At 28.1% G+C, this 16600-nt stretch overlaps 2 protein-coding genes across 2 annotated transcripts in view; one reads left to right on the forward strand and one right to left on the reverse strand.

The window, feature by feature from the left end:
- The window catches only part of LOC122633591 (breast cancer type 1 susceptibility protein homolog), a 19437-nt gene extending 17345 nt beyond the window's left edge, over positions 1–2092 (reverse strand). Inside the window, exons 1-2 of the mRNA XM_043821622.1 lie at positions 1954–2092; positions 1273–1487 (exon numbers count right to left, since the gene is read on the reverse strand). Of these exons, the coding sequence (XP_043677557.1) occupies positions 1273–1487; positions 1954–2036 (298 nt within the window). The 5' untranslated portion in view covers positions 2037–2092. The remainder of the gene's footprint in view (positions 1–1272; positions 1488–1953) is intronic.
- A 1223-nt stretch (positions 2093–3315) lies between these two features.
- On the forward strand, positions 3316–6926 carry LOC122633592 (putative uncharacterized protein DDB_G0282133). Its single transcript, XM_043821625.1, has 3 exons — positions 3316–3358; positions 5599–5700; positions 5824–6926. The coding sequence occupies exons 1-3, from the start codon at positions 3316–3318 to the stop codon at positions 6924–6926; spliced, it is 1248 nt and encodes a 415-aa protein (XP_043677560.1).
- The last annotated feature ends 9674 nt before the right edge of the window (positions 6927–16600 follow it).

The following is a 16600-nucleotide window of genomic DNA, read 5'->3' on the forward strand; positions in this document are numbered from 1 at the left end:
AAAAGAAAATTGATTTTTTTAATTTAGTTAAAATAATGATAGAAGTAAAAGATTATAATAACCTTTCATTCATGTCTCCAGTTCAATTATGATTCCTTGAAGGAGATCATCTTATTTTGACTGAATCATCAGATTTATATACACTTCTTAGTATCAAAAAGAAAATTGATTTTTTTAATTTAGTTAAAATAATGATAGAAGTAAAAGATTCTAATAACCTTTCATTCATGTCTCCAGTTCAATTATGATTCCTTAAAGATCATCTTATTTTGACTGAATCATCAGATTTATATACACTTTTTAGTATCAAAAAGAAAATTGATTTTTTTAATTTAGTTAAAATAATGATAGAAGTAAAAGACTCTAATAACCTTTCATTCATGTCTCCAGTTCGATTATGATTCCTTGAAGGATATCGTCTTATTTCGACTGAATCATCAGATTTATATATACTTTTTAGTATCAAAAAGAAAATTGATTTTTTTAATTTAGTTAAAATAACGTTAGAATTGAAAAATGTATAATAACGTTTCACTTATGTCTCTAGTTCGATTATGATTCCTTGAAGATCATCTTATTTCGACTGAATGATCAGATTTATATATATTTTCTAGTATCAAAAAGAAAATTGATTTGTTTAATTTAGTTAAACTAATGTTAGAATTGAAAAATGTATAATAACGTTTCACTTATGTCTCTAGTTCGATTATGATTCCTTGATGGAGGTCATCTTATTTCGACTGAATGATCAGATTTATATATACTTTCTAGTATCAAAAAGAAAATTGATTTTTTTAATTTAGTTAAACTAATGTTAGAATTGAAAAATGTATAATAATGTTTCACTTATGTCTCTAGTTCGATTATGATTCCTTGATGGAGGTCATCTTATTTCGACTGAATGATCAGATTTATATACACTTTTTAATATCAAAAAAAGAATTTGATTATTTTAACGTAGTTAAAATAATGGTAGAATTAAAAAATATATAATAACGTTTCATTCATGTCTCTAGTTCGATTATGATTCCTTGAAGGAGATCATCTTATTTTGACTGAATGATCAGATTTATATACATTTGTTAGTATCAAAAAGAAATTTAATTATTTTAATTTAGTTAAAATAATGGTAAAATTAAAAAATGTATAATAACGTCTCATTCAGGTCTTTAACGTAATTATGACTTCTTGTTAACTTACGAAAGAATTATGAATGTAAATCACATGATACATTGATTGTGATCTTTATAAAAGATAAGAGTTTTTACTTACTGTCGGTGTTTGTATCTTGACGAATAGCACGAACAAGATGATTGAAATGATTAATATACTTCTGTATATTCAAGTTCTTTTTAATATGTCTTTTTTGTATAACATTGTTACATAGAGGACATTTAGGATGTCTTCTACTTAATACTGGTTTTAAACAAGGACGACAAAAAGAATGTCCACACTTTGTTTTCACTGCTGCAGAAAGCATATCCAAACTATAAAAAAATTGATGGAGTTTATATATCAAGTTACGGATAATTCGCTTCTAGACTTAGAAGAAATAAAAGAAAGATTACACTTAATATTACCGACAGCATACTTTGATGACTCTATAAAGAAGACATATGAAGATCTAGCTTTCAGAGATCGATTGTTGCTTTATACGTTTCAAAGCGCATGGGAAGTATTGTAGAATTATATATCTAATAGCAAAAGAGTTTAATATAAGATTGTTATTTTAATATTTTTTTCAAAATTCCTTTTAATTTTTGATCTAATTGACCAGAAAAAAGATAAAGAAAACAAAATTCATTGAAACATAATAGATATAATACCAAAATTTGGCAATTGTTTAAGATGATCGGCAGTTATTAAAATCTTGTCGATATTCACTTTTTTTTCGACTTCATTTGTTTTATTTGTTTTTTTTCATTCATATTTTTATGATAGAAATGTGCTTACCAAATCGAACATTGTAGACACTTTTGAATAGACTTCACTGCTTCGGATAAAATATCGAATGATGGATTTCGATTATCAGACATTTTGTTGAATATTCGGAATAATACGAGATGACAACAATTTTTACTGTTCAGACATCATCGTAGATTCGGGTTGTTAGATTGGAGGACTCTAACCTCTGCTACAACCTCACTCTTCCGTTCTTCGTAAGGAAGTAATTTTGAGTCTCTCAAAGTTATGCGATAAAGCATGGTTTATAAATTTCTCCGCTATAGCGCTGTAAGCGCAAGCTCGGATATCTGGGAAATGTGTGGGAGGGTCTTTATCGTGATGTTTAAAATATATATATTCAATATATCGAATGACAGTCGAATCAATTTTATTTGCCGACGAATATATAATATCGTTTGCTATGAACTCTGACACGAACTTTCGATATAAAATTCATTTAATATATTTATTTATAATTATTTAACATTTTTTTAAATACATTTTTATTGTTATACTTTTTTAATATACTTTTGTGATAAAGGTATAAAAGAAAAAAGAAAATATATTAAAAGGATATTAAAAATATATTAAAAGAAGCAAAAAGAAAACATTATATCTGAGAATATTTGAAATAAATCGAATGAATTTTCGAGATAAATGATTGATTTAAGACCGTTCGATATCGAAGGGCCCATATTAAGACAATATGTTCTATCTATGTACAATTACTCTGCCATCTTGTGACGTAAGATCATATACAAGAAGGTAAGGTTTTCATAATGTCGGCCCAGGAGTCAGTCTTCCTCGATACATCGAACTGTCTTCATATATAGAGCAGTTTTATATCGGCAACGTTCCGCTCTTTTCCATTCTGGTAATTATTAGTATCAATTTTAATATATAAAATTAAAATAAAATAGATCATTTTTTATCTTTTATGTATCATTCATATTCTTAAAAAAAAAAAAAAAAAAAAAAAAAAAAAAAAAAAAAAAAAAAAAAAAAAAAAAAAAAAAAAAAAAAATTCACTTGACGGAAGAGTGAAATCTTTTTCTTTTTTGTAACGAACTTCGAAATATGTCGTCCTTTTATTTCAATGCGAGTGCATTCGTTTAATTCGATATCGGATATTCGTTTAATTAATTTTTTCTCTTCTTTTCTCCTTTTCCTTTCAATCTACTTCTCTTTTTCATTTTATTTCTTTCATTTATTTATTTATTTATTTATTTATTTATTTATTTATTTATTTATTTTTTTTCGTTTTGTTTAAGATACTATTTCTGTTTAAAAATGTATGGGACGGAACAGAGAAAGGATCCTTTCCAATTAGCGATGATTCGCAGCCAAGCTTTAGAAATATTACAATAGACAATGAGTATGCCATATCGTCACAAAGCCCTCAGCGGGCGTGAATGTAATATTGTTGACTTCTGATTGGAACCGACGTGCTTCATATTAAAACAATTTAATTTACACGTACTGTGCCTGTGTACGGGATTTTATATTTATATTATATTTATGAAAGTAACTGCATCTATATCGATTTATTATTTCTAGCAATGATTCAATATATATTATATCTTATCATATCGATACTATTCTACAAAGGAAGGAAAGAAAATAAGATTTTTTATTATTAATTATTTAATTGTATTATTTTAACGATATTTACAAAATCATTATTTACATCAATATCACATATTTATATATATACATAATAGAAAAACATTATTTACATTATATTACAAGATATATTTACATAGGTTTCCATGAGAAAATTATTTTAAACGAATGATTAAATATTAAATTATATTTACTCATACAATTTGAAGCGCTTATAAAAACATATTATCTATAACGTTATTCCGAAATTCAACGAAAACGTTATCTTAAACATATTTTTCAGTAAATTAATGTATCAATTACGCATACTCATACATACATAAGATGAATTAAACATTTTTCGATGGAATAGATATATGAAAGATTCAATCCAAATGATACATTTCAAATTAAAATAAAATTATTGCTTGTAAATTGAATTAATCCAAGACAAAAGAAATCTTAAAAAAAAGTAATTGAATTTTGTAATTGTTTAAAAAAATTTTTGCCGAATTATAACTTCCTTTTGTGTCGCTTATATACGTGTACATCGTCTATAATGTAACCATATAAGCTATTATAGATATATATATATATACACATAACCTAATACATACATATATATATATATATAAATATATATACAGAGCTGCATATATAGACACAAAAAAAAGAAAGAAAGAGATACATTTGGTACGTTTTCGTTGATTCAGGAATAATTTGAAAACGACAGAAATTCGTTTCTATGACGTAATAATGTTTACACATATATGATAGCTAACATCAAATAAAGACCTGTATACCCGCTACATCCTATTTACATATGTAATGTGAAAGAAGATTGTGCGAGTTATTTGTTTGATAACCACGAGTATAATAACACATACATACATACATACAAATTGAATCATCAAAATAAATGTGTTTGTTCGTAAAATAAGAATACACTCATGGATGTTTAGTTATAAGTAAAAAATGTATACAAGAAAAAATAAACTAATAAAGAAAAAAAAATTAATTTCAGGTGCGCAGATTTGCAGCAGCTTTTAAAGAAAGCTCTCGTGCGAATCCTTCGGGAAGAATTAACAACCAGTGAAAAGATACGACAGCGTAGGATCTACCAAATGGAGAATACCATGAATATCTTCTTCTTGCGGGTTATTTTGATAGCCGCGGCTTACGGTAAATTTCCATGATTGTTATTCTTGTTGTTATTTCTTGGTTAACTACTGCATTAGTTTTTTTTAAACAAAAAATTGAAATATTCGCATGACAAAATTTTAATTTAAACACCAAAACGTTTTAATTATTATTTGCTATGACTAACTACAAATTCATAATAATGGTATATAAACAAAATACACTCAACAACATTTTATAATATTTTTACATAGTAGTAGTAGTTATTATTATTTACAAGTATCGCATTTTGGTCGGTTAACGATTAAAAATTATACATTGTATCAGACAATTTTTCTATAAGTAGAATATTTTTCAACGAAATCAATTAACTTCGAGTTTATATTTCTGACTGCATATAAATTTATATCAATATAACAATTTCAATATTCGAAACTCTTGAGCGATACAAATGTCGATTATTCTATAATATAAACAAGGAACTCGTAGAATTTTATAACTGTTTAACAAAAAGTTACGTATACTTATTTTTTTAATCGTCGATAATTAATTCGCTCAATAGTTTCGAAAGATAATTTCTATAAACTCGCTCACTGTACCAAAAGAAAGAAAAAAAAAAAAAGAGAAAAACAATGATGAAGTAAAAATTGAAAAAAATAATTAAAACAAAATATTATTTTCTTTCTGTTACTGCTATCGCTGTTGCTGATACTCTACTGGGACTGATGCTATCACCGACGTTACTACTACCGATACTGGTCTGATGATGTTATGCTGATAATCTTTATCATCATTACTGTCCTTGTCGTCGTCGTCTCGTCATCGTCGCTGTCATTGTCATCGTCATCGTCACTGTCATAATAACTAATAATTATGATTATAATAACAATTATGATCATGATTATAATACAGGCCATGAAATGCCGAAGTTCATCCATCCAGCGGTTAGAAATTTAGAACCCAAGGAGAACGTTACTACTATTTCTCCAAACACCAACGCTGAGTCCGGATCTGGTATGTATTTGTTTTAATAATTTGTTTATGTTTGTCCTAAATCTATGCGTAGAAAAGTACAAAAATAGTTACTATATACAATTTGAATTAACAATGTAAAATTTCTCTCATTTGAAAATACAGTTTCATTTCGTGATATGGCTAAGGCTTTCGATACGGCTAGTGATACAGCATCTAACACGACTAAGGCTTATGATACTGTTAAGGCCTATGATACGATTAAGGCTTATGATACAGTTCAAGGTGTCAATACAGCCGTGGTTGATTACCCAGCTAAAATACCAGCTGCCCTTAAAGCTAGTAGTATAACCAATTCTAGTACGATTACGGCTAGTGATACTACTAGAACTAGTAAAACGAGTAGGGTAGGTAATGCAATCACGGCTAGTAATGCAACCAAAAATAATAGAAGAAATAGGCCTAACAACCGAGCTAAATCTACGAAGACAAATAGAGTTAATAATAGAACTAGGGTTACTAATGAAACGAAGAATAGTAACAAAGTTAAAGCTACCGATGAAACTAGACCTGATAACAAAAATAAAGTTATTAATGCAAGTAAAGCTAATAATAAAGCTAAAATTATTAATGCAATTAAAGATAATAATAAAATTGAGACTACTAACTCAGCTAAGTCTAATAATAAAATTGAGAATATTAATGCAAATAAAGCTAACAATAAAACTGAGGCCAATATTAAAACTGAGCCTAACAATAAAATTAAAGCTAATAGTGAAACTATGCCTAACAAGAACATCATATATTCAGAACGACCCAGCCCGAATATGCCAAGTACTTATATGGGGGCAGCTAGAATTAGTGATAGTATGCCTAGTAATTTTAGGGGTCGTAACAAAGTTGAAGATAAGGATGTTCTTGTAGTAGGGCAACATATAGCTGAAGTTGGTGGTCACATTCATCGGATAGCTTTAACTAACAATGGTATGAGGATAAAAGAAAGGACAACTAATGCTACACTTACTGATAGATTAGATAATAAAAATAACATTGATCCATCAGCGAAAAACAAAAACCAATTAAAAAATACCACCAACAACACAAACACCGATATTACAAAATATTATTCACAAACAAAAAACACAAACACCAATAACAATGTTCCGCGAACATACGACACGAAACATTACAATAACTCTTCTACTGATGAAAGTGGAAGTTACTATAGCTATCTATTAATAATTTTCGTGCTCATTTTCGGGCGATAATGGGGTTTTTAATTATTTTATAACGATTTCTTATATTATATGTAAAAAATATTACAACTTCCACTTTCAACAGTAATCGCTACATATGATGGATATAGATTATAAAAATATAAAATAGAATCTATTGTGAGATGTTTATGTACAAAATTTATTATATTATTCATTCATTCATGCATGCATCATCCATTCATTCATTCATTCATCTATTTTTGTAAATTCAATATAAAAATAGGGGTATATTAGATATTTCAATTTAGATACTTTCAATTCATTTTTTCGCGTAAAGAGTTACATATTGAAATAATTTATTATCAAATTAACATATAGCTATCCATAAAAAAATTTATTCATCAAAAGAGATTAGAAAATTTGAATGTAATTCTTTTAAACGTCTGATGTCATCATATTAAAAATTAATACATTATTTTTTCTTTTTTTTTTTTTTTTTGTAGATCAATTGAAAACATTTTTCAAATTAGGATAAATCGAATTCAAACGAAAATAGGAAAATTTATTTCTATGTTATTAATCATTTTTTTTTCTTTCACTTATTTTTCATAATTAAAACATGACAACTGATCTGATATTTCACACTGATGTTGGGATTATTTAAAAACCTAGTAAAGGATTTATTAATTAGAGGAGACTGATAGCATGAATAATATTTTTAAATGTTTCTCTCCCTTTCTATGTTTCTCCTCATTCCCTCCCGCTTCCCTCCCCTTCTCTTCCCCATCCCCTCACCTCCATCCCCATACCACCCCTCTTCCCCTTCTCTTTTTCTCTCTTTAGTTTTTTAGTAAATAGTAAAAAATTTCCGAACTCACAAATCTAACGTACGAATTTGTTCTATTTTCTAATTTATTAATAGATAAAATATAAATGAAACAATACAAAATATTTCGTGATCTGTGTGCTGTGTTAAATATATAACATTTTTTTTGAAACTAATTTTTAAACGGACAAGAAAAATAAAGAAAAAAGAGAGAAAAGAAAACTAATTAAAACTATTAACTAACCATTTCAAGGCAATTAAACTTTAGAGAGAAAAAGATTAGATGAGCAGCATTTAAAAATATATCCATCTTTGCTATTTATATGGTTCGTAATAATAACTAAATACTTTTAATACCGAAGCTCGTCTTGCTCGGTGTTTTCTTTAGGTCTTTTGATTTGAAGTAGTTTACAACTAAAAGAGGTGGGTACGGTAACTATCCTGAAAGATTCATGAAAGTGTAAACATAACGGGTAGTTTTTGTAGAGAGATACAGATCAGTTGTGGAAGAGTTTCATTTAACTTTTAAATAGAAACGAAAATTTTACGATAAGAATTTTAATGTGCAATCTTTAAAAAAATTATCTTTAAAATCATAATATGGGTAAATCTTTCGTGTTTATTGTAGATGACATTTTCCATATTTCATTTTTTTTAATGTTAATATGTTAACTCTTTACAATTTTTTTTTATAAATATCTTTTTTTCTTTTTTCCCTTCCATTAAAATTATTTACATATGTATATAAACATATAATATATATATAATTTTAATGGAAAGGAAAAAAGAGATTTATATATATGTGCATGTTTAATTATAAAATAAGTTTAATTATAAAATATAAGTTTAATTATAAAATAATTTCTAATAGTGTATTATATTAAAGTTTCAATATTTATATGTATAATCACCATTTTTTTTCAATCGTCGTTCCATTTTTAACAAATTCACTTCATAAATCAACTTCATAAATCAACTTCATAAATCAATTTCATATATCAACTTCATAAATCAATTTCATAAATCAACTTCATAAATCAAATTCATGACATTATGTCCAAGGTCAAATTAAATGCCAATTAAATTCCTCTTATCTAGATAGCATTTATTCATTCCAATACTGTCGAAATAAGTCATATATATATGATTTAACGAGTAATGATGTGATTTGCTAAAGGCACTTCGTTTCATCTTCATTAGTTCTCATTTTCACATCATTTTCATTTCAATTAATGTTTCTGTATTGGGTGTAGCATAAATTATTATGACTTTCTTTTATCCTCTTGAAAAAAAAAAAGTGTTAAATTTAAACTGTGTAAATAAAAAATTTAATGTTAATGATAATAATGTTAATCTGTAGATACATATTTTATTAAAAAGGGGAAAAAATTTTTTACTCGAAAATATTGTATATATGCTTGTAGATATATATTTGCTATCTGGAGAACACAATTTTCTAAAATAAAATATGAAGTGTAAAAATGGATTCTTGTATTACATTTCTTATCCTTCATTTAACTACTGAAACTTTATATATACGATATAAAATAATTAAGATAGAATGATATATAGAATTTATTTATGAGTTGATCTAATATTTTCTATTTATATACAAGAGAGAGAGTGAGAAAGAGATACAGAAAAATAGATAGGAACACATAGAAAGATAGAAAGAAAGAGAGAAAGGGAGGGAGAGAGGGAGGGAGGGAGGGGGGAGGGAGGGAGGGGGGATGGGTGGAAGGGAGGAGGGGTGGGAGGGAGGGAAGGTAGGTGGGTGGGTGCGAGGTCGGGAGGCTCGCCGGAATAGAGAGAGAGAGAGATAATTAAGATAGATTTTAAAACAGAAATGAATCTTGTCGAGCTTTGGTTTTCTAACTGCGATTTTTTGTTTCTTTTTCTGTTATAAGTAATTGGATGGTACGTAATGGCCATGACAATACTAAGTGCATTAGTGACAGTGGCACTTATAGGCCTCGTAAGCTTCCTCATCGGTAAGGCCATACTATGTATAAGGATGTGCTTCGAGAGGAGGAGGCTGAATCGCGAAAATGGTATAGAATTGGAAACTCCGGACGTATCGACAAGTCAAATGTCGGCCAGAAAGACGACGACGGGGAGGCCGACGGTGACAACGACAATAACACTGGAACTAGACACAACCCCGTCGACATCGATGACAACATCGTCGATAATACTATCGCCAACTTCTTTAGTTCCAAGTGAAACAGGACCGAGACCATCGGTAACAACGCATCCGTAAGTTAATTTTTCATTCTAATTTTTGCTCGATGTTATAAACAAAATATTTTCGAGAACGAGAAAAAGCAAGATAAAAAGTAAACAAACCGGTAGCCGAGAAAAAGATAGGGACATAAGTTACTATTTTCGCCTTGTATTACAGAGAGGAAGAAGAGGAAGCAAAACCGTCGACCAGTCAGGCATAAATTATAACAAATTAAATACAAATTTAAGTTAGAATCGTAAAGGATAAGTTTATATTATAAATGTGACTTTTGTGTCGTTCCGTGTTAGATGTCACTATAATCTTAGTAATAATTGTCACTATAATATACTTGAATAATTATTATAAATGTAATTACTATAAATAAGAAAAGAAATATAGATATAAATACGTATATAAATCAAGATTTTTTATTTAAAGGGAGGGGACAAACACATTTGATTAAGCTTATATAAAAACGTAATAATTTATCAATAGAAAATTAAAGAGACCACGGTTTGTTAAAATTATTGTTTATTATTCAACGAAATCATTTCTTTTTTTTTTCTTTCGAATTTTATCAATTAATTTAGATTTTATAGAAAATATCTGAAAAGTCAATCAACACAACGAAAATTTATGTTCTCTCTTTATCCTTCTCGCACTTCCGATCAGTCTCCTAACCTCCCACCCACCCACCCACCTAGAAACCCACCCGCCCACCCCCCTCCCTCTCACCCCCCTTCTCTCCCACCCACCCCCCTTCCCTCCCTCCCCCCTCCCTCCCTCCCCCTCTCCCTCCCTTTCTCTCTCTCTTTTTCTCTTTCTCTGTGTATGTTATTTTCTGTATCCTTTTTCCTCTCTCTTTTTCACTCTCTCTATCTCTTTTTCTTTTTTGTATATAAATCAAAAAATATATTTATATGTATATATGTATATATGTATATATATATGTATATAGAATTATTCAGCAAAATTGACAATTTTCATTTTCACGCGTATCGGTTTATTCGTGTATTAATTAAATGACCGCAACGCGCGAGTCACAGTAGATGATGGTTTATCATATCGCGCAGTGTGTAGGTATTGTAATTGGTGAAATGCAGTTTGATTCGTGCGGGGTAAAAGCCGCAGACAATTCTATCGGGTTACTACATCCGAACGAGCTAACCGGTTGTTCCATTGTAGCTTTAATCATTGGGTTTGCTTAAAGTAGTGCTTTTCCTTTACATAGGCAACTAGTTACTTGGACACTCCAATCGATAATGTTATTAACCTTCAAAATTGAATTACAGAATATTCGGTTCATCAAACTTGCGATAATCGAATCAATTACTAACTATAGATATCCGATTAATGGATTGGCGTTAAATACTCGTATATACAGAGTTATTCTTTTTTAGATATTTATTTATCGATTATATCTTGTTAATTTAAATCGGAGAGATATGTGATATTGGGTGATAAAGTCAAATCAAATTTGGTTAGGTATCGAATTAATTGATCATCGTAAAAGTAAATATTTGGATATTTTTAATATTATTATTATTATTACTATTATTATTATAGAACAATTTAATAATTAGTAATATTTAATCGATTTAAATTGAAATGGTATATAATTTTATCAAATTTAAGATAATCCGGTCAGACAAATTTAGATATCTCACTAATGGATTTGTGTTAACTTTTTTAATACTTATTTAAAAAAAGGAAAGGAAACAAAAGAATACAGAATACATAATTATATTTTTGTGAATCATTAATGATTACTTTGAAAACAATTCACATTCATTAAATTTAATTGATTGAAATTAATTAGGATATAATTATTCCGTCAAAGTTAGAGAATACTGAAATCGGATAACTGGCTATTTAGTAATTAGGTTAGTGTAAATACTTGAACAATTCGAATTAATTATTTTACAAACAATTCATCAATTATATCCCACCGACAAAAGCAGGGAAACACGATGAAGTTAATTTGTTTTGACTAAGTAATTATGTTGAAAGGAATTAACCGATAAAAAAATATAGAAAGTAATTTGTGTGACCGTTCATTAAATATAATCAATGAGAATTTAACTACAATCCATATTCGGATAATTCGTTGTATATAAATTAAAAAATAATCTCTCTAATCGTATTGTGTTTAGAATATCTAGAATAGAGAAAAGTAGAAGAGAAAAATCAAAAAAGAAAAAAAGAAAGAATAAAAGAACGAGGAGAAAACAAACCAAAAAAACAAAAAGAAAAAGGAAAAAGAACAAAAAAAGAAAAAAAGAGAAATAGTAGAAGAAATTAATAATTAATTAATAGTAGGAGAAATTTCGGTGAGAGTTTATCGGATGATAATGGTAAAAGAAAGTTTAAGTTAGCTCGTTCATTCGTAATCGTGACGATTGTCATCAAGTCGCGATTATTCCGGTAATAGAGAATGTAGTGTATATAGTAACTGTGTAGTAATAGTAGGGTAATACGAAATGGGTAACCGCGGCTTCTATATTACTAAGGGCTCACGTTATTGGCTGTAAGAGGAGTCTACATCTGTGTGTACTAAGAGACCCTCTCGCCTAATTTCTCTTTGTAAATAGATACGCTTTTGAATGTATGTATCTCTATATGAGATACGTGATACGTAGTATGTTCGTACATATTTGCACATACGTATGTACAATCTATGTATATATACAGAGATCGTTCTATCTGTTACTCTCACTATTTCTTGCTCTATATTTCTCACTCTTTTTTGGAATTATAATATTTGAATTTCTTTTATATCCTTGTTCGATAATAACCAAAGATGGATTTAATAGCAGATATTTAATAACGAAAATTTGATAGCATATTCTTTCTTGATTCACTTTTTCTTAATTATTCTATGGCTACGAAGAACATAATTCTCTTACTTGCTTTTTCTTTCTTTTTTTCCCTCTGCGTTTTCTCAATTTTTGTCTCTCTTTTCTTAATCGTTAAAATTTAAGTCACAATCAAATCGCACGAATGTTCGCTTAAAAGGATTCAAATAATCAAACTAATAAAAATGAATTTGAAATGATTCAATGAGTAAGATAATGATATTAAATAGATGAAAGGATTCGAAACCATTAATTGAAAAAAAAAAAAAAAAAGAGGAAAGAAAGATTCAAAGTAGAATTATTATAAAGATAATACGTTGCTTCGATGAATATTGCAATTTCATTTAATTATATACAATTTCGTCAAATGATTTTCAATGTGTAGCCGACTGCTTTTGAAAGATTTTATATTCCTTTGTCGGTATTGTTATTTTATTTATTTATTTTTTTTTTTTTCAAAAATACAGATCGTTGTATATAGCACGACTGTCTAATTAACGTAGTAAAATAAACCAACGTGTATTATTTCGCGTATGTGATGAACCAATCACGTTTTTTTTTTCACGTAACTTAGAATTCAACCGAGTGTCCTTTTCGTGACTTATTCTTTTTTTTCTTTTTTTGTTTTTTTTTGCAATCCAAATTGGATATAATTGTAATCAATTTTCGTATTCGATCGATTAGCTTTACAAATTAATCGTACTTTTTTTTTCCGTTGGAAATTTCCCTTCGCGAGAGAATATGTATATTTACTTTTTATCTTCTATATATATCCAGATGATATCGTGTAGCTTTCATCAATTTGATATTTGAATAATAGGGGTCATCGTTTTATCATGATATGTGAGATGCAATTTATTTGATCGAATTTTAATTACTTTTTTTTTTCTCTTTACTTTTAATTCCCTGTTAAATGAATGATCATCTTTTTGTCTCTCTTGAATAATGACAATTTGCGAATGTTTACGAAATGAGAAATTAAATTGATTGAAAGAGAAAATTGTCAAAGAGTTAGTTTGCAGATTATTCGAGTTGACAGTAACGCTTATTACTTTATACGTTTCTGTGCATTCGGTATGTTACGGTATATTAATTCTATATGGTATATGAGTAAAAATACGAATATATTGTATCGTGTAAAAACGAATACCATTCGATAAAAGGCATGGTTTTATTTAAAAGCGATAGATTTTGTTCGGTTTTAACTTATTGTCCGTGGCAATTCTTCTAATTTTTTTTATTAATCTCAAAATAAACGTTATCTATCGGATTAGAAGTATCGATCAATTCAAATATCAATAAAAATAGTAATTCGGTTGATTTCTTTTTACATTTCCTTTTCCGTTTTCTTTTATTTTCTTTAAAATTTAATAGACATTATTTTAACCATAAATGTAGTTCATAATTAGCGATGTATTCTATGAACTGCAAGGCGGTTTGCTTTTCATGCGACTATCGATTATCCCCTAAATGCCTTGCGTTCTCGTCCCAGCACGTTTCCAAGAGAGGGGACTATTACGCAGCTTTATGGTTAAAATCTTGTTTACACTTGAATATCCCTAGTGCTCATGTTTTACAAAGTTCTGAGAATTACATACAGTTAATTTAAGTTATTGTGACAGTTATTTTCGTCGTCTATGGAAAAAAAAGAAAGAAAAAAGAAAACGTATCGTTTAAAAGTTAATCTATTTTTGATATTTTTTTTTCACGGTATTTCTCAAAATTATGATTTTAATGAATTTTTTTTACGTGTTAAAATTAGTATTTATAATTTTTGCTGAAATCGAATGAATATTTTTAATGAATTTTTTTTTCCTAGGAAAACTCATTTCCTTTCGTTATTTTATCGACGTGATTTTATCTTCATAAGTAAATATCTTCATTCCTTTTTTATGCATTCGGAAATGTAAAAAGAAATTGATTGCTTTTAATTTCAATATAAAAATACATAGGTAGATACCCACGCGCATGTACACAAATATCTACGTAGAGAAATTTTTATTACGGTTTATTTAAGATTTTATCGAGGATGAAACAGATTGTAATGTTTGAAGAACCGCCCACGTAGATTTATGTATTTGTTTTGTATATTTGCATTTAAGATATATATGTGTAACATATATGTGTTACTGCCCGAAGAATCTTTTTAGCCGCGTTAACATTTAGTAATATTGCAACATTTTAGAAATTAATTTTCATATGATTTTATTGATATTTTATTGAGACTTATATATATATATCTTCTCTTTCAATCAAATATTTTCTTATAAACCATCATAATTTTTTATTACTTCGTGGATTGTAAAAAAAAAACGAGTGATTGATTCGTCACAATTGCTTTCAATTTTGAAGAAAACAAAATAAAAGATCAGGACAGCTGAAGACTAAAAGAAAAAAAAAAAAATGAAAAGTATTTCGTATTCGATCAAATTTTAAATTGTGCAAAAAACAGAATAAAAAAAAAAAGGGGAAACAGATACGCAGACAGAGATTGATAGGGAGAGAAATATGGAGTAGAGTAGAATTAAAGCTGTCCCGATGTTATTTTATCCGTAAAAATATCCTACTATCAATAACCAGATTTATATGCTTTATAAAGGAACGATTGATTTGTTAGATACAGAAAATACTATAGAGTTATATGGCTCACTTTGGTTTGTTTTGCTACGTCAATTAGATAATCGTGCTATATACAACGATCTGTTTAAAAAAAGGAAAATACAAAGGAAGAAAAAAAACAACGATAATGATACTGACATACGATCACAAAAAAAAAAAAAATAACTAATCCGGTCATTAATAAGAAGCAATGAAATCATTATCCGAAAAAAATTTCCGATCTATTACCTCAGCTTTTGTTTAACTCATTAATTTTGCATCCTTTCATTTATTTGGTATTATCTTCTTATTCACTGAATTTGGCTTTCAAATTTATTTTCATCACTTCGATCATTATCTTATTCCTAACTTCATCTGTTATTGCAAAATAATCTCCTGTCAAATCTGATAAACACTTTTGATATAATCGTATATTGTATGCAATCATGTATTTTGACAGATATTAAATTCAACGTCAACATTCATTATCGTGAAATATGGACACACTTTATATCTCTCTCATAATTATTAATATCATAAATTAGTCATTATTAAAAATTAAATAAGAGAAAATAAGAGTCTTATTAAATTTATTTTAATCGCTGTAAATGAAACAAGTACGTTTCTCTTCTTTTCTTTTTTATCTCTTTCTTCTTCTTCTTCTTAACCTATAACTTTTATCATATCATATTATTTCTAAAAAAATTAATTATACAGTCAAGCAAATTCATATTAATTTTTTCTTCTTCTCCATTCTAATTTTTTCTTTTTTTCCTTTGCGGTACTCATTAATTCAATTTTTAATTTATATTCCTACGTGCGTCCATATCTCTTCTTTTCTTTTAAATTTTTTTCTTTCCGGATAATTTAAAATCCACTTAGAATAAAGATCTGTTTGAAAATCCGAATCTTTTAAGCGAACATTCGTTTCTTTATTCAAAGATTTCTTGTAGAAACGTACGCTTGAATTTCAATTCTCATCGTATAATGTTCTTCGTATAATGCTGGTAGAAATAGCGAAAAGAGGGAAGTGAAATTGTTGTGTCTTTAAGCGGTCAGAAAGGGACAGAGAACGGCAGATAGAAAGATAGCTTTTCCTCTTTCTTTCTTATTCTCTTTTAACATCCCTTGGGCAAAGTTTGCAACTTTAAACTCAAAGACGCTTAATGTCTCCCTCCAGGGCAAAAGTAAATCGAAAGCTGAGAAAATAACTGCGGTGTGT

Source organism: Vespula pensylvanica, chromosome 12 (genome assembly GCF_014466175.1).
Source record: "Vespula pensylvanica isolate Volc-1 chromosome 12, ASM1446617v1, whole genome shotgun sequence".
In the NCBI taxonomy this organism is placed as follows: domain Eukaryota; kingdom Metazoa; phylum Arthropoda; class Insecta; order Hymenoptera; family Vespidae; genus Vespula; species Vespula pensylvanica.

Bases quoted from the DNA above. Each gene is read 5' to 3' on its own strand.
- LOC122633592 (XM_043821625.1), top strand. From the start codon at position 3,316: ATGAGTATGCCATATCGTCACAAAGCCCTCAGCGGGCGTGAAT. The intron at 3,359-5,598 runs GTAATATTGTTG...ATTATAATACAG, and splicing joins AGCCCTCAGCGGGCGTGAAT to GCCATGAAATGCCGAAGTTC. The intron at 5,701-5,823 runs GTATGTATTTGT...TTGAAAATACAG, and splicing joins CAACGCTGAGTCCGGATCTG to TTTCATTTCGTGATATGGCT.